Source organism: Chelonia mydas, chromosome 26 (genome assembly GCF_015237465.2).
Source record: "Chelonia mydas isolate rCheMyd1 chromosome 26, rCheMyd1.pri.v2, whole genome shotgun sequence".
NCBI classification, from domain to species: Eukaryota; Metazoa; Chordata; order Testudines; family Cheloniidae; genus Chelonia; species Chelonia mydas.
The window spans coordinates 12286300-12310597 of record NC_057859.1 but is presented as its reverse complement, the minus strand read 5'-3'; the positions used below and the strand labels follow the sequence as shown (position 1 = coordinate 12310597).

General features: G+C 43.0%; 1 protein-coding gene across 1 annotated transcript in view; it reads right to left on the bottom strand.

Moving 5' to 3' along the window:
- The window catches only part of LOC102945440 (tetraspanin-15), a 197522-nt gene that overhangs the window by 53174 nt on the left and 120050 nt on the right, over window positions 1–24298 (bottom strand). The window contains exon 6 of the mRNA XM_027829685.3: window positions 15791–15904. Within this exon, the coding sequence (XP_027685486.1) occupies window positions 15791–15904 (114 nt within the window). The remainder of the gene's footprint in view (window positions 1–15790; window positions 15905–24298) is intronic.

Genomic DNA, 24298 nt, shown 5'->3' with positions numbered 1-24298 from the left:
CTTTTGAATGCTGAACAGATTGAGTGAAGCCTTTTATTTAGCTGCAAGTTTTAGTAACAATTCTTAGATCTTCTAGGACACAAAGTGCTTTACAAAATGTATGTAAAGAGTCATTAGCCCCATTTTACAGATGGGGAAATAAAGGCACAGCGAGGGTGAAGTGACATGTCCGAGGTCATAGCACAGGTCAGTAGCAGAGCTGAGACTAGAACTCATATCTCTGGACTCTCAGGCTAGTGCTTTAGCCCCAGGACTATACATATTTCCTCTCAGGGAGGCTGCATTTGTGCCAGAGGAACCGACTGGAGGATACATTTTTGTAACAGCCACTGTATATGTCCTTAGGCAAGTGCTGAAAATACATTCCACTCAATCAGTTTCAGTGCCAGCAATCAATGTCTTTTCCTGAAGTCTTATATATGCAAGTGTCAGGGGGTAGCCGTGTTAGTCTGTATCCACAAAAACAAGGAGTCCGGCGGCACCTTAAAGACACATTTATTTGAGCATAAGCTTTCGTGGGTAAAAACCCCACTTCTTCATAAGCATGGAGTGAAAATTACAGATGCAGACATAAATATACTGACACTGAAGAGAAGGGAGTTACCTCCCAAGTGGAGAATCAGTGCTGACAGGGCCAATTCGATCAGCGTGGATGTAGTCCACTCCCAGTAATAGATGGGGAGGTGTCAATTCCAGGAGAGGCAAAGCTGCTTTTATAATGAGCCAGCCACTCCCAGTCCCTATTCAAGCCCAAATTAATGGTGTTAAATTTGCAAATGAATTTTAGTTCTGCAGTTTCTCTTTGAAGTCTGTTTCTGAAGGTTTTTTGGTCAAGTATAGCTACTTTCAAATCTGTTATAGAACGTCCAGGAAGATTGAAGTGTTCTCCTATTGGCTTTTGTATGTTACCATTCCTGATATCCGATTTGTGTCCATTTATTATTTTACGTAGGGACTGTCCGGTTTGGCCAATGTACATGGCACAGGGGCGTTGCTGGCACATTATGGCATATATAACATTAGTAGACGTGCAGGTGAATGAGCCTCTGATGGTGTGACATATATGAAGTTTTGGATGTTTTATGCACAGGAGTTTATACGAGCTGAGTTCCAACACCCTCCTGCCCCCCAGCAGCAGTTGCATCCCAAGCTTGAGAGTGGAACAACAGGATTTAAAAAGCAAGAGAATGAAACAGGTGTGGGGGGGGTCCTCAAAGGTTTTCATGCTGTTGACTCATTCCGAGTGTCCTGTGCATGCCTTCCCTCCGAACCACAACACGTCCTCAGTCCCACCTCCCCTCCCCGTTTGCGACTGTATAACATCCTTGTGCCAGTTACAGGAATTGCTTAAATGGAAAAACAGCCTCAGGGCAACATTTGACTGTCTTTGATGGGAGAGAAGGTTAAGCACATGGCTCACTTCTGCTCTCGTATTCATTGCCCCCTCCCATCCGTTCCATCTTCTACAGGGGGGGATTCAGAGTAGCAGCCGTGTTAGTCTGTATCCGCAAAAAGAAAAGGAGTACTTGTAGCACCTTAGAGACTAACAAATTTATCTGAGCATAAGCTTTCGTGAGCTACAGCTCACTTCATCTGATGCATTCGAATGCATCCGATGAAGTGAGCTGTAGCTCACGAAAGCTTATGCTCAAATAAATTTGTTAGTCTCTAAGGTGCTACAAGTACTCCTTTTCTTTTTATGGGGGGATTAAACCCTAAACTGGCCAGCAGATTGAGTCCAAACCAGTAGATCTGTTTTGTCTCTAATTCTAACTTCAGGTCTTGTGACTGTGATCTTGTTACCGTCTAAAATGGCAACTATCATATAACAATGCCTTGGTGTGACGGGGCAGCCCCTCCACCCCCATAATATCCTCCTCCACTGCAGCCCCAGGGACCTGGTACTTGCCTGTTGAAATTCCAGTTCTCTAACAGAATGTTGGCACTTCCCACAACACTGATGGTTGCCATCCACTGCAGCCTTTGGGATCAAGGTGCAAATGCCACATGGGAGCGAGTGTAGAAGATGCTCTGTAGAAGACACCTGAGCAGCAATACTCCCCATCCTTTGCATCACCAGATACATATTAATGTTTACGCTCTCCTTCTGCACCTCATTCTTGGGAGGAGCTCCCCGTAAACATCTGTAAAACGACCTGGATGATTTAGTTGGGGTTGGTCCTGCTTTGAGCAGGGGGTTGGACTAGATGACCTCCTGAAGTCTCTTCCAACCCTAATATTCTACGATTCTATAACCTCATTAGCCACCTTCAAATCCCTCTGTAAAACTCTGCTTTGCCTCCAAAAAAGGTACCAGGTAGGCCCCTGGTGTGCGGAGAACACTGGCCATCATACTGACCTACACAGTCTCACGGTTTCCCTGTACTCCTCAGTCTGTATCCATCTGTTCTCTCTTCTTTTACACTTAGATTATAAGCTCCTTGGGGCAGGCACCATCTTTCTATTCAGTATTTGTACAGCACCTGGCGCAATGGGGTCCTGATCCATGACTAGGGTTCCTAGGTGCTACCACAATACAAATAATAAGAATACTGCTACCAGTCTGCTGGTGCAAATGACTTGCAGTGATTTGTCCATGAGCAGAAGCAAGTGTTCTGATCTCTTTTTGCTCAAGAAGGATGGAGATAAATTGGAGAGGGCTCAGAGAAGAGCCAAGAAAATGTTTAAAGGTTAGAAAACTCAAGGAACGCCATCAGTTTTGCTTAACAAAGATAAAGTTAAGGGGTGACTTGATCACAATTTATAAGTCTCTTCATAGGGAAGAAATATTTGATACTGGGCTCTTCGATCTAGCTGACAAAGATATAAAAGATCCAGTGGCTGGAAGTTGAAGCTAGACAAATTCAGACTGGAAGCAAGGCATCAATTTTTAACAGTGAGAGTAATTAACCATTGGAACAATTGACCAAGGGTCACAGTGGATTCTCCATCAATGATGCTTTTTAAATCAAGATTGGATTTTTTTTAAGCTATACTCTACTTCAAAAGAAATTATTTTGGGGATGTTCTATGTGTTGGACGAGGTGATCACTCTGGTTCCTTCTGGCTTTGGAATCTATGAATCATTAAAGGACAAGACTTTTATGTTAAGTATTTTTAATGATTCCTTTCCAGATTTAAACCAATAATTCCACTGAAGGATCACCCACTTAACAGAAGGTATACTGAAAACAATTTCTTAAACTAAATACGTATCATTGCCCATAATCCTTCTCTCCAGATGAAACCACCCTATTGCCAAACTGTCCCACACAAGCAAATGATTAATCTGAACCACAAAATATCAGGCACAAATGCTACATTGTTCTATCACCTTGCAATTAGGGGTAGCAGAACCAGGAGTAGGGGAGGCCAGACCCCCCAAAATGGAAATATTGTGGGGTGCTCTGCCCCTGTGTAAAATCATGCATGTATAAGGGGGGCATGGATGGGGACCCAGATGGGCTGGAGCGGCTGCCACAGGGCCTGGGGTTCAGGCTGGGGAACAGGGAGTGGAGTGAGACTCGTAGGTGCTGGAATGGGCCCAGAGTAGGTAGGAACACCCAGGAGCCTCCTGCCCAGCCTGGAACTGGCTAGCACTCCCTTCTCTTTCCCTGCCCACTGAGTCTTAGTACCTCCCCCCTCACTTCCCTCCTATTCCTCTGCTCCCCCTCCCTCTCCCCTGCTTGCAATCGTTGTTCCCATTACTCAGAAGATTTCACCTGCACATAGGAAACTTGCCGCATGATTTTTTGAAGCAAACTGAGTTTCTCTGGTTTAGTCTCTCTGAGGAACGACAGGGCATTCCTCACTGCTCATATAGAGATTGAGAATCCGGAGGCACAGCTTACTTCTAGGGAGATCTACAATCTCCAGGGACTGCTCTCTCTTGAGCTGCTTGCACGACTAAGTCAATACCCGACAGTCTCACTAGGGAGCAGTGATCAGAGGGAACTGAAAAAACAGCCTTCCTCTCAGGAGCTCTGAAAACACACTGCATCGCCACATTCTTTAAAATGTACTGCATAGAAACAGGATAATATCCTTTTAAATAGTGTGTAAATCCTACAGTGGCGCTTACAGCGTTCTAGGTTTGAGAAGCCACAAAAAACCAGCCAGAGCAGCAACACAGATTTAGCTAAGCCTAGCACGTTTATGTACAGTTAGTAAACACAGTTATTTGGATCCAACTAATAGGTCAGCTACATTCTAGTTCGCACAGGAATTATTCTGGGGAAGTTCTGTTGACAGCGTGATTCTCCAGTCCAACCGCTGTCCCTTTCTGGCATTAGAATTTCTGAACTCTGCCTCAGTAGTTTTCCTCCTACCGCTATTATTGTGTGAAAAGCGAAAGACACAATCACCCCGTGTGAAATTCAGTGCTTCTAGAACAGGGTACATTCTGAACTGCAGGCCATGGTTTGACACGCAATAGAGCCAGCCATTTCATTCCTTTTACTGCACCAAATGCATCGCCACTTTGATCAGGAGGGACAACCTCTAAGGGTGAGAAGATAGTTCACACTCTGTTCCATTCACCAACCAACAACAAAAGAAAGAAAGGAATCATTCGCGGTTATGGCCACAAGCACTCCTTTTCTTTTTGCGAATACGGACTAACACGGCTGCTACTCTGAAACCTGTTACGGGTTAGTTTTTTCCCTTAACCATGGAGCTGGAGTGCTTTATAATGAAAAGACAGAAGAGACTGAGGAGCAAAGAGTATGCATTAGCTCAAGATTACAGAGGCTCATTTCCTCAGGTTCGTCAGGATTGTGAAACCATTGTTCTCTGCACTAATACTCCAGTAATTTGGTCAGTGAGTGATGTGGGCGATTTCATTAGTTCTAATTCCACTGACAAGATATGGTTCCCACTGCTCTCAGTGATCAGTCACGCACAGCAAGCCATTTCCTGCCACACCAGGTGGAGTATTTTACACACACCAAATCTATTTCATTTCACAGCTCACTCCAGGCAGTTTCTCCTGCACCACCATTGACTGAGCAATAATGCTTTGGAACCCTTTGAATCTGCTGCCAACCTCAGTGTCCTTGCCTGTGGTCTCATGTCCCTTCCTGAGTGGGAAAGTGGGCCTCCTGGGATCCATTTCTTGCTCCAGGAAGGCATGTGCTGCAGCTAAACCAAATCAATTGACTTATTCCTTTCTCTCTACTTTAATAGATACATACACACACAGCGTTCGGCAATGCCAAACAACCTATGGAGTGGTTACAGAGTTCCTGGTCCTCCATAGTTACCAGAAATCACCAGTGTGGCAGCGGGGAGCTTAACAGATGTCAGAACTTCCTGGTCAAGCTCTTCTCTAGTTGCTGCTTAAAGCATGGCTCTTTGTGTCTATGTCCTCACAGTACAAACCCCATAGTCAGTGCTAAATAAATATGGGTAGAAATAGTATGTATGTAGGCAGAAATATATGGTCCACGCACACACCACCCTCCCCCCCACACATCTGCCCATTTGTTTAGCACCAATCAAGTGCTCGACATTGATAAACTCCACAGGCCAGGGACTATACACATTTTTTCTTGTGCAATCTAAGAGAGGGATAGTTAAGGCAGAATTCCCTGATAAACGCAGAGGAGGGAATAACAGAGTTTTATTATTATTGGCGGATTTCTTTACATAGCAGAGAGGTGCTTAAGACAGATGGTCGTTGTTTCACCTCCCAGCAGCCACATCTCTCTCAAAGATCTGAACAGAGTCTCTTGTGGGTTGCCAGAGCACACTTCACACTACCATCCTAGATATTATATTTCTGATCAAAGGGTTATCAAGATCATGGAACAGACACTCCCACTTGAGCCATCATGCTCTGTCAGAGTAAAGAGGAGCAGGTACGCCCAATGAACCCTTCACAAAGACACCCTTGTTAATCAGATTCACATTGATGTTTTCCCCCATCTCCTCGAATGCGGGGAGACCAGCAATAATATCATTGCAATGGCTCTGTCAACAGATACATTCCAGCTAACACAGATTGAAGTGCTGTGCTCTTTCGAACATTGGAAGGTGTCAATGAAGCCTAATAACTTTATTAAATCGAGAGACTTAGAAACAAGGCTGACAATGGAGTTAATTATGTTCTTTTTCTCTGCTGTTCGACGTGGGCCTTAGAAATTTTTATTAAGCTTGCTACATGTCACAGAGAAAGGCAAAGAACAACCCCAGTGAATTTATTATAAGCTAGCTAGAAATGGAAGTGAGAGATATTTGTTCTTTGCAGAAAAGCTGGTGCATGACTAGCTGCATCTTCTGGGATGGTAAGAATTCAATCTAAGTAATTAATCAAGAGATGAATTGATTCAAGAGGGTCAGGACCATCCAGTGAAAACAGCAGGCAGGCAATAGCAGGAAGGTAGGGAATCTAATGGTTACCATAAGAGGCCTGGTTAACAAGGCTCGTTACTTGGCTTTGCCATCCACTTATTGTGTGATGTTCGGGGCCTCCCATTTCCTCAGTTTCCCAAGATGTACAATGAGGATAACATTTTCCTAATACCCTAGTAAATCTCAGGATTTAGAGTCTGATTTTTAAATGACGGCCTCCCTTTGTGTAGTCACATTTTGCACTTGCAAGTGAGGATATGCAAACAACTGCAGAATGGCACCTGCAAATTTCTGTCCAGGTGGGTCACTCCTAGTCCCAACCTGCAAGCTTTCTGCACTCAGAGCCCTCATTGGCTTTAATAGTAAAATAGGATACACAAGCAATGAGTGATTTGGGCTAATATCGTGCAGTGGCTGCATCACACTTGATTTCATTTCATGGAGTCTAAGGGCAGAAGGGACTATTAGATCACCTAATCTGACCTCCTATATATCATGAACGATTACATTTCATGTATGTACCCCTGTATTGAGCCCAATAACGCGTGTTTGGCTAAGGCATATCTTCCAGAAAAGCATCCAGTCTTGATCTGAAGACTTCAAGAGATGGAGAATCCACCACTCCTCTTAGTAGTTTGTTCCAATCGTTAATCACTCTCAACTGTTAAAAATGGGTCTTATTTCTAATTCAAATTTGTCTAACTTCAGCTTCCAGCCACTGATTCCTATTCTGCGTTTCTTTACTAGATTAAAGAGCCCTTTAATACCTGGTATTTTCTTCCTGTGAAGGTCCTTACACACTGTAATCAAACCACATCTCAACCTTCTTTTTGATAAACTGAACAGATGGAGCTCCAAGTCTCTCCTGGTAAGCCATTTTCTATAGCCCTCAAATCACTTTCATGGCTCTTTTCCTCAACGCTCCCCAATTTTTCAACCAACTTTTAAAAATGTGGACACCAGAACTGTAGACACTATTCCAGAATCAGTGTCAGTGTCATAGACAGAGGTAAAAGTCACCTCCCAACTCCAGCTCACGACTGCCCTGTATCCAAGAATCACATTAGCCCCCTTGCTTCAGCACTGTACTGGGAGCTCATGGTCAGTTGCTTTCCCACTATGACCCCTAAATCCTTTTCAGTCACAGCTTCCCAAGAGACAGTCCCCCATTCTGTAGCTATGACCTACATCCCTTTGTCCTACATGGGTAACTTTGCATTTGGCTGTATTAAAACCCATTTTGTTTGAATGGGCCGACATACCAAGCAATCCAGATTGCTCTGTATGACTGCCCTGTCTGCATCATATACCATACTACCAATCTTTGTCATCTGCAAGTTTTATCTGCAATGATTTTACATTCATGTCCAGATCACTGATGAAAATATTAAATGGAACTGGAGCTAGTACTGATCCCTGAGGAACTTCTCTGGAAACATCTCCATTTGATGATGATGATTCCCCATCAATGGCTACTTTTTAAGATCAATTTGCCTATTCCTCATCCATTTCACGTGTGCTTTATTGATAGTGTATACTGCTAACTTTTTAAATCGGGATGTCATGCAGTACTAAGTCAAATGCCTTACAAAAGTCTAAGTAAATTACATCCACTCAGTTATTTTTCATCAACCAAACTTGTAAATCTCCTCAAAGAACGAAATCAGATTTGTCTGACAAGACTGATTCTCCATAAAACCATGTTGACTGGCATTAATTATATTCCTGCCCTTTAATCCCTTTATTAATTGAATCCCATATCAGCTTCTTCATTTCTATTTTTTTGCCCTGAATAGATGTCAGGCTGACCATTATAGTTGCCGTTTTTGAATACCACATTTCCTTTGCCTAAAAGACTGGCCAGTCATTTTCTGTTCATCTCTTATGCAAGCTATCAGTCTGCAGCATATCAGACTTTAAGCAAGATGGAAGTAACCAGATTGATTGCTAAAAAGAATTCAGAAGTAACTCATTAAAATGGGAAACAAATTTTGTTTGAGCTACGTCTTACTTTATAAATAATCACCAAGTAACTGCAACTTCAAATTTAAAATAAAAACCTATAAACCACAAACTGCAGCTGCTAACGTGGACACCTTCAAAACTTCAAAAACACATTTTGAGGATTGCATACTGTGTTCAAGCAGGCCACTTTCTAGTTACGTTACAGTAAATGAATCTCTGAATGTGCCAAGATAATAACAATATCACCTAGCTCTTATATAGCACTTTTCAGCTGTAGATCTGAAAGCTCTTTACAAATGGAGGTCTAGTTTGTTATCCCCATTTTACAGATGGGGAAACTGAGGCACAGAGCGCCACAGTGACTTGCCAATGGCATCTGCTTTCTGTTCATTCACCAGATAAAATTTACATACTCATGAATTATCTGTATTCTGGTAGCACAAAGGAGACCCAGTCATGGACCAGAATCCTGCTAAGCCAGGTGCTATACAAACACAACACAAAAAGACGGTCCCGGCCCCAAAGTGCTGACAGTGTAACTACCGGTAACTTTTCCTTCTCCAAAATGGGCACCTCGTGGTCCTGGATCCATAACAAGCAGGCTATTCCTCTTCATTTTCCAAGCATAGAGGGGTTTTTTTTTTGTTTTTAATTCTCTCTGGCTTCACAGCATAGTGCCAACTCATGGAGCTGTTCAGCCAACTGACTGCCTCTAACTCCCCAGCCAACCACCCGAGCTGAGAAAACAAACCATAAATTCTGATTAATAACATCGCAGACCACTCGCCATCTCCTGGCAGGATATTTAATCAACTTATTTATGACACAAAAACTGGAAGTGAAGACGAATGGCAAAGAACCCAATACGAGAATCCCAGCCCGTCACCATCGCTCTCCGGGAATGCTCCCTACGGAATAAAAGGAAGGGCTGAGCAAGCGTAGGGGAGGAGGCAGGAGGAGAACAGACTGATCTTTGCAAAATGAAGTATGAAATTGAGAGAAAAAAAAAGTGTGATTTATTTCAGGTATTTTCCCTACATAGGTCTCTTTTGAAAGTCACATATTCCAACAATGAACATTCGAGAGAACAAACATCCCAAGATAAAACACTGTAATAACTGAGGGGCCTTTTATGGTATAAACTTGCAGAATTTGGTTCATTATTGTAGGGAGGATGCGCTGCACCTTTATCTGAGGCATCCAGCATTGGCTGCCGCCAGCAACGGGATACCAAACTATAAGGGTGTGTCTACATTGCAATTAAACACTGTGGCTGGCCCATGTCAGCAGACTCGGACTCATGCTACAGGGCTGCAAAATTGACGTGAAGGCATTGGGGCTGGAATTCGGGCTCTGGGACCCTTTCTCCTTGCAGGGTCCCAGGGTTCAGGCTCAAACCCAAGCCCGAATAGCTACACCGCAATTTTCCAGCCCTGTAGTGTGAGCCTGAGTCAGCTGACATGGGCCAGCCACAGGTGTTTAATTACAGCGTAGACATACCTTAAATGATCCTTTGGCCTGTTCTGGTGCGGTGATTCCCAAGTCTACCACACTGCTGAGCTCTAACCCAGATGTACTAACTTGGGACTAAAGCCAGGTCCCCACTAGAAACTTTTGCCTGTATAGTAATGTTGGTTAGGGGTTGAAATTTTCTTTATGACATTTCTATACCAGCAAAAGTCTTAGTGTTTACCAGCAACAGTGCTTTTCCAGTAGAGCTTATCTTGTTCTGGGAACTGGTATAACCTATACTGGCAAAAACACTCTTGCTGGTACAAAAACTGTGTCTGCATTAGGAGGTTTTGCTGGTCTAGCTATACTGGCAAATCTTTACTAGGGTCGGCCAGGCCAGTGTAAACAGAGAAAGCAGGCATGGACTATACTGTCTTACTGACTATATTTTACTTCAGCGGGAACATCAGTATATAACATATATACCTTTTATCCCTGGCTTACTGAAGACTTAAGTCCCTCCACCCCTCTGGAAAAATCTACTGGGCCTGATCTAGATTGTTTCCTTTTATCTCCTTGGACTCAAGCGCGCTCTCTCCCAGAACATACCTGAGGTGGCTTCATCTTGTACCCTTCTGACTTGATTTCGAGAGGTGCCATCCACAATTCCTATCGACTTTGATAGGAGCTGTGAGCATTTCAGTAACTCTGAGAATCAGGCCATCAGTCTCCTTGACCTTGTCAGCTCTTGGGATTGTTATGCCAGATATTCACTCTGTCACAATCAATCAGGCTGCAGCCTTCAGAGATTTTCAAAGCCACCTAAGGGCTTTGGATGCCCAGTTCCCACGAAAATGAATAGGCTCTAGATGCTTAAATCCTTTTAGGTGGCCTTGAAAAATCTCAGACTAAAACTGTCCACGTCTGCTAAGAGTGACAAATGTTATAGGAACCAAATATTGGTGAAGATTTTTTTTTATTCTTGTCTTGCTTTCCCATGCAATCCAAGAGCCCATATGAAATCAAATTCCAACATTGCAAGCATTTTTGCTTGAACAGGCATGATTTCTCAGCAACTCATCTTCTGCCACTTCCTTTTTTAAATAGTTTAGATGGGTGAGGCACTCATTGTCAAGTCCCAATTACAGCAAGTAGCAGTGATGCCATACGCCGTCTTATCTGGAGGGGACGTGAACTAATGAGCACTCGGATTATTGAAACTATTTCTGAAAAGTTTAACGTCAGCCGGGAGACCTGCCAATCTCCCCGTCCTCACAGCACTGGCTGAAATACAGGGGGAAGCTGCCCACCCCCCAATAAACGTCAGATTCTGTAGCTATGCACCAGGCTTGCTGACACTGGCTACATCATCAACACTACGAGCTAGGGGTGTGATTTATTGAGTTAGCGCCAGCATAAATAGCAGCGTGGCTGCAGTAGCATGGGTAGTAGCAGAGGGAAATGGCTCAGCTGTGCTGAGTACGTACCAACCAGTTTCAGGCAGGTTGTGCTTGGCTCGGCTAAGCCATGGTCCTGTTACTAGCACTTGTGCTAAGCAGCTAGGCGGCTATTTATGTTGGCACTAGCTCAAGGAGAGGAGTACGTGTACATGAGCAGGGGAATCACACCTGTAGCTCATCATGCAGATGTAGCCTTAAAAGAGCCACCAGCAAACGCGGTCTCGTATTTGAAGGAACATTAACCCCAATTGGATTCCGTGCTGTGAGTGAAAGGCTTCCATTTCAGTTAAGCTTGGATAGACTAGGATGGGCAAATTCCAACTCCCAGTGCTGATTGTGCGAGAAGCTGCCAGGGTGAAATGTATTGTCTGGCTTGTTGGATTTGGGTCTGATTTTTTAAAGTTCTGTTTTGTGAATTTCATGCGTGAGAGATGCTGGGGACGGGAGTGCTGCGTGCGGCTTTAGAATCGCTGCAGACCTCAGCAGCAATGCATGCCAACCCACCCCGGTGCCTCAATCGCTCTCTAGAGGAATCTCCTCCAAGTCCATCTCCATGGCTCAAGTCATAACTGGCCTGTCATGTGAGACTGCTAACAAGGGGACATCCTCATCAAACTGTGGTGTACTTTATAATGTGGGCCACTGTCTATTAAAACCAGAATTGAGATCTCCCCCTACAGCTCATCTCTTGCAGATCAAGCAGATAAGCACAGCCTGGCTTGGATTCTGACCAATAAGCTAGAAATGAAAGGTTCTGTATAGAGCTGGTTGAAAAAAATGCCCTTTTTTTTTCCCAGGGAAATTCAGAAAAAAAAATTAGTTTTTGCCAGATTTTCTGTTAAAATGTTTGGTTTTCAAAAACCATTTTCAGTAAAAATTCTTGGGTTTGAGGGACATTTTTTCCTTTTTCACAAACCAAACTCAGAATATTTTTGTTTGATGAAAACCATTTTCATAAAATCAAAGTTATCTGACAAAGCAAGTTCTAGCTGCAGTTCTATATGCTGTGCTAATCTGGAGTGTCTAATCCCACCATGCAATGCAGTTGTTGAGCCTAGGTAAGATTAGTCTAAGAGGAGAGATCACCTCACTCACTCTCTGCTTACTGAGAGCACTAATAGCCTAACTTCAAACCCCCTCTGCTTGCAGGGAATTGGCAATAGGAGGGGGAAAGTAGTTTGTGTATTACACAGTTTAACCTTGACACGTTCTAGCCTAGCCCATCAATAGAAGCTGAAGAAGCTATTGGCTAGCAAAGCCCATATAGTGTAAATATTTAAACAAAAACGATTAAGGAAGTCTTGTGATTTTGGGTACCCAGCTTGGCAGTTGGTCTGATTTTCAGACGTGCGGAGCACCCACAACTCCAAAAATAAAGTTCATGGGAGCTGCTGGTGTTCAGAACCTCTGAAAGATCACTCAGTGTGTCTAGTTGAGCATCTAAAATTAGTGGCTGCTTTTGAAAACGTTTCCTTTCTCCACCCGCTGACCCAGTCAGGGCTGCAGGAGTCTTAGACAAGACCATAAACAAGTAAGGAAAAGAGCTGTTAACATAAGCACTGTGGCAAAAACTTTTTTTCAGAGCCACTATAGCTTCAGAGAACATCTACGTGATGTGCCAGGCAGGTGGCGGAAGAAGGAGATTTCGAGAAGCAGAGCAAAGGAAACGTCTATGAATTAATAAGGATACAAAGTCTCCTGGGTAAAGGAACATGCACAGTAGGAGCAGCCATTAAACCTTTCCAACAATTCAGCCATGCCTGTAGTGTGTTATGGGGTAGTTTTCAGAAATAGTCAGCATTCTTCAACCAAAAAATGAGAGTCTACTACTCATGAGAACAACAAATAACTCAAGTTTGAGCAAGATGTAGTGGAGACAGATATTGGCAAACTCATCCTGAACACAGCTATGCCAATATACCACAATTCTTATCTTCAGCACTAGCTGCGATTGCAGTCCTGGGTCTCACCCACAGCTCTGCCAATACACCTCCATCCTGACCTGCTTTGGTCCCTTACTATTCCAGTCCTGCTATTTTCCCAAGTCCCTAGGTCAGCTAATTCATCTCTGTTCCAACCTACGTAACCTCCTGCTATCCCAGTCCACAGGCGAGCTGTGTGAATACATACCTAGGATCCGGGTTGGGTTTGTATAACCCGTGCTGCTAATTCAAGCAAGCTAGATCAAAGCTAGCTCAGGCATGTCCACACATGCTGCAGTCCCGTCTCTGAGTGCAGTGTAGCTGTACCCTTAGACTCTTTTGAAAGTCCCACCCTACACGGCCTGCCCAACACCATACAGCAATGACCCGATTATCAGAGGTGCTGAGTGCCTACAGCTCCCAGAGGAGTTAATGGGAATCAGAGCTGCTCAGAGCATTGGAAAGCAAAGCCCTACATCACATGACTCCCTCTAGTCCTTCCTCCCTTCATGTTTCCTATCAGAGGAGCCTGTTATAACTAGCCTGCACGGCACTACTGGCCTCACTACTGGCCCAGCTGTGGTATATTTTTACCTCTAGCTGCATCTTGGCATAGTTCCTGGTACTCTATTACAAGGCACATATTAGACTGGTAACCACCAAAAAGGCCACTGTATTAATGATGATTGATGCTCAAGCAACTTCATAGAACTTAGCTTATTCTCAGTGAAAAAGGAGCTTCAATAACGGGAGCCATACTTTCAATTTACAATTCCTTAACGTACAATGTAGCAATTTACAGTGGGCTTAGGTATAATTATTGTAGTACAATGCATTTAAACAGAACTACATACGTATTCGCTTCCCTTCTCAACTGCTTTTCCCGTTTACATGGAGGTTTGTAGTTAATCATTTGATGTGATGATATATAGTTATGTGACTGACTGTATTATTCATCTATCCTTGCAGTTCATTTATGTATAATTAATGTGTGGTTAATAGTTAAGTTGTAGGACAAGGATAAGTAAGATGAAGGCCTTACATTGCAGCCTTACAGGTTCAGAAGAATCATCCCTATGTTAAGTACATTCTGGTCTCTAATCAACAGAGACTGCATTGATTTTTTAAGTAAGGCTAATGGTTTTACTGAGTGCCCCTTTCACGGTCTCTGGCAAAGGCCATCATCCCAGTGGACTTTATAGATTTTCTCATTAGCTTGGACTTGTCATCCTGTCTTTTTACTGCATAAGAAGCGCAAAAGGAACTCTCTTATGTTTCCGACCAAACAGATCAAATGTGCACACGCTACTTACCACAGTGAAGAGCGCATCAGAAAAGTTAAAGAGTAAGGGGCATAACAGCAAAAATATATTCAACCCTCTCCTCAACACTAAGGGGAAGCAACCAGCTAATTCCCCATGGATGTTGGAAATCTATCCTAGAGGTCTAGAAGTGGCACAATGGAGCTAACTCAGTCCTCCCCCAAGCATTGAGCCTGCCAGGATGGTCTCTTGAGTTCTTGTAGCATCCAGGGTTGTCGATCCTTTGTTTTTTGCTGGTTCTTCAGTTACGTCTGAAGATTTGAGCACACAGATTTTCAATGGAGCGGCCCTGTAGGGCTGCATTTGAAGTGCCATGTGTCCTGGATTTTCAAGGGATTGTTCCGATTTTGTCAGAGTTGAGCCCAAATCCTACAAGCCAACTTTGTAAGCTGCTGACTAGCCCCCCAAGGCAACATTAGATGCTTGTGAAAGATCACGAGTTGCAACAGGACAGTGCCCTGACTGTCAAGAGGCCACTTCGAAAAAAGTTGATGCAGTGTCATGACAAGTAGGGTCCTCCAAATGGGCAACCCTCTGAAATGCAGAGCGTGCGCACACACATACAAGCATGCGGGAGGATATTAGCGTCAACTCCTCCAGGATGTGGTACTGCAGGAGAGGGAGCAGAGTCTAGTGGTTAGAGGGGTGCCAAGCAGGCAGCATTCTGATCAAAGCCTGGTCTACACGGCGTGACAAATAGAGCTGGTCTGAATGCCAAATATGCTGTTATGCTGACACTTTAGCTTGGGTTGGTTTTGAGAGAGATTCTATAGCCTGGTGATATAGCTACTGGTCCAGCAAGTGGGAAATCTAGGTTCAAGTCCCTACTCCGCTCTGCATGGTTTAGCGTGATCTGGGATGAAAGACTGTTCTGAATTCAGGCCAGTATCCTAACCCCCCAGGCTATCGAGAGTGACTAACACATGCAAACGTTTCACAAAACCCCTTTGAAAGGTTTTGTTTTCATTCCAAAGCAGAATGAAAAGAATTTGTAACCTCAAAAGTTGCTGTGAAATGGAGTTGTCGTCCTCTGGTCGAGTGATAAATGCAGGACAGTCTATAAAGAGGCTAATGGTAGAGAGTGAGAAAAATAGACACAAGTAGGCAGGGGAGAAAAGAAAAGATCCGTTATGTGAGAAGACACACGTGAAGGCCGTTTCAGAAGACGACATAAGCAGAGAAGATGGCTCTCATACCAGGAGCCACATTGTGAGAAGTGACAGAGGAAATATATGCAAGAAGGCCCTAGCGAGTTGTTATATGGCTGTTTTAATTAACACTCTTCAATTTCTTGTCTTAACCGCTCAAGCTCCCTTACCTTCTTGATACAGCAAGTGTATGGAACCCCGCAAGCCAGAGGACCACTGCCGTTGCATGAATGGTACTGATTGACGTTCCAGTCTTTATATTCATCACCTCCACAACACGAGAACTGTGCAAACAAAAATTAAAAAATGCATCGTAACCAAGTGACAAATAACAGCAAGTTTGTAGTAGGATAAATATCTGAAGCATTTAACTGAAGCTAACAAGAAGGGGATTCCTTATTCATGCTACCAGACATGGGCCAACTCTGAGGTTCTCTCGGACTCTGTACCATTCAGACTAACACAGCCTTATGTAATGTCGTCATATTGGGGTTTTCCCTAAGTCACGGCTTGAACTCAGTAATTCTGGACCTACACTACAGGAGTCAGATAGAATATTTTTGGCATGGTCAGTAAGAATTGCAGAGGAAGGACAGGAGATTGTTAAGTTCCCTTAGTTTCCGGCCAAGTGCAGCATTTACTTTTCCAAACTAAAGCAGCTTTCCAGATGACTAATCAGTCGGGATTGTGAGGTTAGGAACAGCCTCAAGATGGCAAGGCAGCCTTGACATGCCAGAAGTACTGAAGCAGAACAGGAAAGCTCAAGTAATTTTTTAAAACTGAATATTTTCAGCCCATCTGTACATATACCCTCTAAGCCCATCACTCCCCTGGGCACGGCACGGCACGGATTTCAAGAGCTAGTTTGTGGAATGGACATTACAAGAGCTCAAATTATTTCTTGCTCAATAGAGCAACAAACACAACTGAACAGAAGCAGGAGTCAGTTTGCTATGAACAATGAGAGTTCCACAAAGCCCTTTCAGCAACTTGTTCTTGAAGGCACAAAGATTTCAATGGAATATGCATTTGTGGATTTTCCTTCAGACATTTGGATACTACAAGAGTATGAGTTTGTGTAAAACTACAAGGCACTGCTGGTCTAAAAGACCGCCCATATGGCACCCCACTAGCCTGAGTTGACAGCTCACTTGCAGTAAGATCTCAGATACTGGACCTGCACTGAGATATGGTAAGCAACTTCCTTTTCTATAATGATCATCAGAGGATGGCCTCACATCTCTGTTCATTTAAAACAGGACAAATGACTGGAGAACATGCAGGAACAATCCTGCCAATGACCAAAAGGGACAGATGATTTGATTATATACATCTTTTTAAACACTAAGGTAAGGCTTTCGCTCTTTCTACCTTTATAGCAGTGTCATATGGGGCTTTTTAGTGTATTAGACGGTTACTCTTTTTAGTCCAAGTGGTTAGCCAATATTTGGAATCTTTTGGATTGTTTCCATTAGGAGAAGAAATTGATGAAAGAGTCAGGTATTTATTGCAATCCTATTTACAAAGAACATACACAAATTCCTATTTCTCTGAACAGAGTAGGAGTCAGTTTCCTTGTTCACACTTCCAAGCCTCTTTCCAACCAATACTCTGCCCCAAGAGCTCTCTCTTAGGGCCACGTGAACCATTGTTTCTCTTATTTCCTGGCTCTGTATTTATTTTCAAGCTCCCGGCAGCTTCTGACTTAGACAAATACAGCTCCACCGAATAATACCCAGCCCCTATATTTGCATTCAGTCTCCGGGGAAAACCCCTCCCTCCCCCCAGATCACATGGCTTAGCTCCTACTCCAACCTTGCGCCAAGGCTAGTCTGTGATTTGAGTGGTGGCTTCTGTTGTTTTGGCTATCACTAAACATCTAGCTGCTCACTCATTTTGCCTGAGCGGAAGGCTACTATTATGCCAACCAGCTTCAAGTTGGTTTGTGATTGCCAGGGGAGTATATCTTTGGTTTATGGGAAGTCACCCAACCTCCTGCACCAGAGTGCTAAATACACTGATTTTCCCAAGTGTTGACTTTTGACTTTTCGTTCTATTTGGCTTCCAAGGACAGTGTTATTTTCTCATTGCAGCTTTTCAGAGATTGGTACCAGAAAAAGAATGCGCTGGAGTGAGTTATAATTGTATAACTGACACTCAACTTGCAAATGAAAATGCAAGAAAAGCTGCAAAAGGGACATATTTTTCAATAAATTACAGTCAGTTTGACAATAACCTTTCTCCTCTCTCCTCCCACTCTAGGGCCTGAGAACAAGATTGCATGGGCTAGTTAAGTGAAACGTAACTCATGATGATGGTCTTATTGGCCTTAAATTAATCTTTTTTAGATAATTTAGTCTAGAAATAAAATTATTTTCACAAGACTTGTAAGTGAATTTAGTCCTGGTTGAAGAGGCCAATTTGACAGCCCGAGAGACTGAAACCCTGTCTGTATTCACATGAGACACATAGCATAGGGAGTAGCAACCAGATTTCATCACTCTTTCCTCCATCTGTATGACTGGCCTCTGAATTACAGGGTCCACCCTCTAGGATCAAGAGGACAGGTCAGTCTTCATGACTCAGTCAAAACCTGCAAAGACTAACAATAATAATTGGGACCAGTTTTGGAAGTGGTTTTAGTGATGTGGTCACTCATCCCCCTAGGTGCCACTACCAATAAGCTCAAATGAAGTTGAACAAGTCAAAGACAATGACTGAAAATAGTGCATAACTGAGATCCACGGTGCTACTTGTCCTGATAATTGGCCTCTGGCTAACCTGGCCCCTCAGAAGTGCGGTGTGAGCAGTAGAGCAGACTGCTGGAGATTGGCAGGCTGGAGAACAGTATAGTAGCTTTGTTTGAGGCAAGTCTGTAATCCAAATTGTAGGCCAACTGTGCACCTTTGGAGACATTTACATTGAACCAATGCTTCTCTAATTAGGATCTTCGTTTCCTCTCTCCAACTCTAATTGATTTTTCATATTTTCTATGACTAGGACAAATAGCAGCTGCAGACTGGGTTGTTTTTTGTTTTTCATTTCCACGTGTGAGCAGATCTATTTCAGCCCAGGAAAAATTAGTCTCGTTAATCTTTCATTCACATTGATTTAACTATGATCGCAAGCAAGAGGTTTTATTTTATGGTCTTTAACTATTCTCAGTTGTCTCCGACACCCAGGCTAGCTGATTCCATTCCACAAAATGCCAATCAGACTCCACTCTCTAATGGGGATCTCTCTCCCCAGGTCAAACTAAATTAGAGATCAGACTTACAGCTAAATAGAAGGTGGTTTTACTTTTTTCATATTCACAAAATACAAGAGAGAGTTCAAGGAAAGTCATTTTCTGTTCTTTGCAGGATGGAACTAAGCTCACACCACATCATGTTTATTTAATTGGGACAGAGACTGTTAAATGAGCTTGCTTAAATTTTTACCTCGAAAGAAATGTCCATTTGTTGCTGGCGGGGAAAGGCGTCAGTCTTGGATAACTGTCCTCTTATTACCCCTCCAAAGGCATTGTACAAATAACAGGAGGGCAAGTGTTCTGTCTTTCCCATATTACCTGACCAATATATTCAAGCCTGTTATGGAGAGAGGACCTCTAAAGAAGATAATGGAGTTCAGTCTCTATAGTCCATTTAGCTCTGAGCCTCTCTGCTCAGATTACATGTGATGGTGCCAGCTGTGGTGGTGAGGAGTTTAATAACTGGTGTGTGTCCACTAGCAATTGGACCGAGACCCTCAAATTCATTGCTGAAGTTGCTGAACAGGTCAGGTTGTTTGTCATTTTAATTAAATGCTATTTGTCCAACACAAAGGGAAACCACATGCTTCCAATGTGAGTGATGCTGTATTTTAGAATAAGAGAAGACAAACATAAGAAGAATGAGGGAGCACCATGGAAGCCTCTGCTATATAATAGCACCCAGCAGAAAGCAGGCTTCTAAAAGTGTAAACGTGCAGAACACAGAGAACAAAAACGTAAGTGTATAACGACATACATCACACATTGGTATAAGCGACATACTTGGTCCCAGTGGTAGCTTCACTGATGTCAGAGTTTACCCGTTACGTCAGACAAGAATGAGGACTACATTCAATATTTTACCTTAAGAAGTGTTCATTAAAGTTGCACAATGAATACATAATGAAGAGAGACATTATACAAGTGGTGGAATCCAGAAGTCTAAAGATAAGGCCCATCTCAAATCTCATTTTCGGACATACCAAGACTTTGGGGGAAATTCAGAACTGGATTTGAACCTTGAAGTTCTGGCCTCCCCGTGACTTTTTTTTTAAATCCACATTCTGCGGTACTAATAGACTTGGTGAGGCAGCTACTTATACAGGCAGCCCACTGTGTTCCCTTATCCATTTCCAGAATCACTGTTTTGACTTCAGCTATTTGAAACACTCCTTTGCTGTTATGCTTATGGTAGGCACTTCCCACCTCCATAAACAAAATAAAAGTAACGCCCGTGAACTCGTCGTTCGATCAGTTGTACAATCCTGGTCGTTTAAGAACGGGATAGGGGTCTGTCATGCACGTTTCTCCCATAAGCACCACATGACATGAGTGCACATATTGATGACGGATAGATGTCTGAAAATGCAGACCCCATGGCCCCTTTGGTGCAGTAGAGATAGTATCATGTCCCAGGGAAGAGGAGACATGGATTGAAACTTTGATTTGATCTCCCACCCTCCAAACCCAAAAGCAGTTGGCTCAGGCCCAGCTCTTCTGCCAACACCCCTCTAACTGAAATGTCAAACTTTTGGGAAGCTCAGATTTCCAACGTGCTGGCAGTGGGACAGAAGTGGCAAACCTAAGAGCCTGGGAGGAAAGTTAAAGGGGGTGACCTGACCCGAGTGTGACACTTTGCTAAACTCGGAGTCTGCACCCCCGTCTCCCGAGTAGAGCTGAGTGAAATGGATGAATAAGGTTTTTGACGGAAAAAAAAATGCAGTTTTGGTCGAACCAGAACAATTCCTGAATTTGACACAAATAGTTTTGGCCATTCACAAAATGGCCAGAGGAGGAGAAGATGGGGGTGACTGTGCTGTTCCCCTCCCCCAACCTTTAGCCAAAGGATTAGGACATTCACCCGGATGTGGGAGAGGCAGGTTTGAATACCCTCTCTGGAAAATGGACTTTTTCTATTCACCAAAAATTCTGAAAAATTCCATTTTGAGTTTGATCCGACTTTAAAAAATAAAATAAAATTTTTTAAAAAAAATGTTCAGACCCCAGAAAAGATTATTCATCTAGCTCTACTCCCGAGTCCCAGCTGACAGTTCTGACCACTAGACAACACTGCTCCTGATTTCATACTCCTGCTGCTGAAACTGGCTGGGGAGCTCTTGTGCCAGACTGTGGCTGTGTGAATTGGGGCCACCTAATCCTGAAGAGAAATGGGCACCATGTACTGGGAGGCTTCAGGCTGGGATGTTCACAGGTGCCCAAGGAAATTAGGTACCCAACTCCCACTGAAAATTCAGCACCTAACTCCTTCAGGGTCCTTTAAGGGTCTTAGCCCGACATTACCGGGTTTTGATTAGAACATGACTCCCTGCTTCAGGTACAAGGCAGCAGGTTAGTTCTGGTCAAACCCAATGTTATCAGCAAGCAGCTGAGCAAGAGGGACACAAGGGTTTTAGGTTTCTTAGCAAGAAGTTGAGCAGGCAGATTAGCAGGAGTCACATTTTTGAGGCGTTACAATGTGCTGATCCCCGTTCAGTTCCGCAGAGAACAGATTAAGGAAACTATTCCCGCGTCCTTAAGATACTTAGCAAGAGAGGACATTTGGCAAGGAACAGCTTTCCCCAAGGAATTTCAACCCTGTAAACTTCAGCCCTCCTTCTCACTGACAGGTCAGTGGCAAGGATCGACTGTATTCTTGGCAGACATCTCTGGTTCTCTTTCAGGAGAGTGGAAAAAAATCGGGTTTTAAAAATGCAACAGTATATTGCTATTTTCTCTCTTCCCTGGCTTATCCTTAGCCAGGCATGCGGTGTCTGAAAGAGATGCTCATAGGCGTTTATGTCCCAACCTTGTGTGCTGTTTTTTTGTTTTTTTTTTTTATTAAAAAAAACACAGCATTTACTTAAGAGTTTGATCCAAATCAACCCTGCCTCATTAGAAACATATCTTCCTCCCCTGCCTAAATAGCGTTTAGATGATGATCCAAACTTCATGGCAGATACCTCTCAGTTGAATCCAAACGCTCTCCAAAAGTTTTAGAAAAGTTGAGATCTGGACTCCCAAAGTGTCAAAGAAAAGAACGCCACACTGATCACCTCAAATATATTTACACAGACTCTGACATCCAGTGTAAAATGTCCATTTTTTTTAACACTTTTTTTATATTCTGTTTTGGAAGTTGTATAAAAGTGTTATTGTGATACTTGCTTTGTAGAGAATATTTGACAGATGTCTTCAATGGTTAGTTGTAAATATACTGCAAATGCAGATCTTAAATAAAAACTATTTTGATCAAAAGAGCCCGCAGATCAGCAAGCTCCTCTGATCAACAACCCAGGTACATCCTTCTGGTATGAGATACAAGACTGGTATAGAAATGAGCTCTCTCTCAAATACAAGACTTTGTAAAAATGCAGGGATGGTTTATTCAGGATATTTTAGAGAGAAATAACGTGGAGAGATCTGTTATCAAGAGCAGTAAACGTGGGCTTTCTCACCCCCCTCCTTGCTTCACAGAGGAAAACCTCCATTTCAAACCCACACAAACAATTACAGAAATACTGAAGATAATTTCTTTTAGAGGCACTTTCAAGTCTTCTTCATTTAACTTCAAAGAAAACGTGTATGGTTGGGAAATGTTTTGGTTATGACTAAGGGCTTGCCTACAGATGCTGCAGTGTGGTCTATGGGGGTGTGAACTGTAGAGCGCTAATGTGTTGCTCGAACTGCCCAGTTTGTGTTGACGTAGGACTACGTTAATATGCACTCAGTCCCTTTTAGTTTGTGCCAGCATGGGCTACCTGGGGCAGTTAGAACACAACGCTTGAGAGTGTTCTACAGTTCATACTCACATAGATCACACTGCGGGATTGTGTAGACAAGCTCTAAAACGCATGTTTCCTCTTAACCCTTGTAAAAGCCTTGCAATCCCTTAATGCTTAAAGGTGGCACAAGCCTCTTTTGAGATGCATGTTTGCAAATATCTCCTCTAAATGCAAGCCTGAGTACAAAAACTTCTCGATACACATTATGTAAATAGTGAGATCGTTATATGTGACATTACAAGGTCATTTGATGCTAGAATTGGTTACTAATAGAAGAAGCCATTGGAGTATAGGATATTTATATTAATTGGGGTATTAATTAGGTATCTGGCAATGTCTAAGCAACTCCTTACTGGGCGCAAAAAAGACAAGAATCACCGCTCTGAGGATCGGTGTGAAGAAAGGATATCTTTGATGATTGCCATAGAACTCTGCCCTCAAGCATGCCCCTTGTGGCCCTGCAGATACACTGCACACAGCCCCTCATGTTCTTTCAATCAACTACCCAGATTGAGGTTGGTTCAAGACACGTAACCCCGTTCATGGGGTCTGATTAGAAAGTCGTTCTACAAAGTGTAACTCACTCTGTTAGTTGTGCCAGATCTCGATGCTCTGGATCCACATAAGAATCCTGGTCAGCTCTTGTCCCAGTTCAGGAATGGAGCAGATAAATGCTATTGTAACTGAAGGTACTAACAGCTTCTACTGTGAAATGCCATTCTACTTAGGCCATGTATTTCAAGTAAGATACATAAGCTAATCTTGGTAAATAGAGCGAAACAGTGGGATTTAATTCAAATTTTAAATTCTTAATAATTTATTAATTTGTCTGCCTCAAGCCAGCTCCTTGAATGGCGTGTTTTAAGTAATGGATTTCAAACACTTTCTTTGATTTCATAGAATTTAGTTAAGATTACTCACGTTGCTTATTTATAAACTCTTTATGTTATCCATGATAAAATGAACCGCACTCACCAGCCTTAAAATGAAAGTCCTTTTCCCTTCTATAAACTGCATCATTTATCTAGGATACGCTGCAAAATGCAGCCTGGTCTATAGATTATGAATAAGAATTTCCAGTTATCGCTTTGAAAATTGACAGGTCCTTGTCCCAAGATCAGGCCCAGAACTATTAAAATGATTATATAGATGGGAAGCCTAACATGCACAGCTGCAACACTCAAGCGACAGGAACTCTTCTATATTCCCAAATAAATAATTTATGAATCCATTTAGCAAAATCACAAATACTCTAACTCAGCACTGTAGATGGAGAGATCACAGGATATACACCCTCCAGAAGCTGGTGTTAGCTCATGTTTCTGTGGTTGGCGGATATCATTATGGACAAAATTCCCCCTTACACTTGACTTCCAGTTCCCCAAAACTTATGGATTATGTATGTTTATCTGTGTAAAAGTTTGTAGGCCTCTAGCATGAGGCTAGCTGCTGAAGCCAATGTCTGACACAGGATACGGGCCTGTAGGTTCCTTGCATTACTGCTGAATAAAATAAAGCAGAATATAATGCAAAGCAGTGAATAATAGAGGTAAGCTAGCCCACTGGGCTACAGGAAGGACTCACGTCTAATTTTGAGGAATGATACTCTGGTTGCAGTTTACTTAGAGATGTGTCCCATCTAGGAT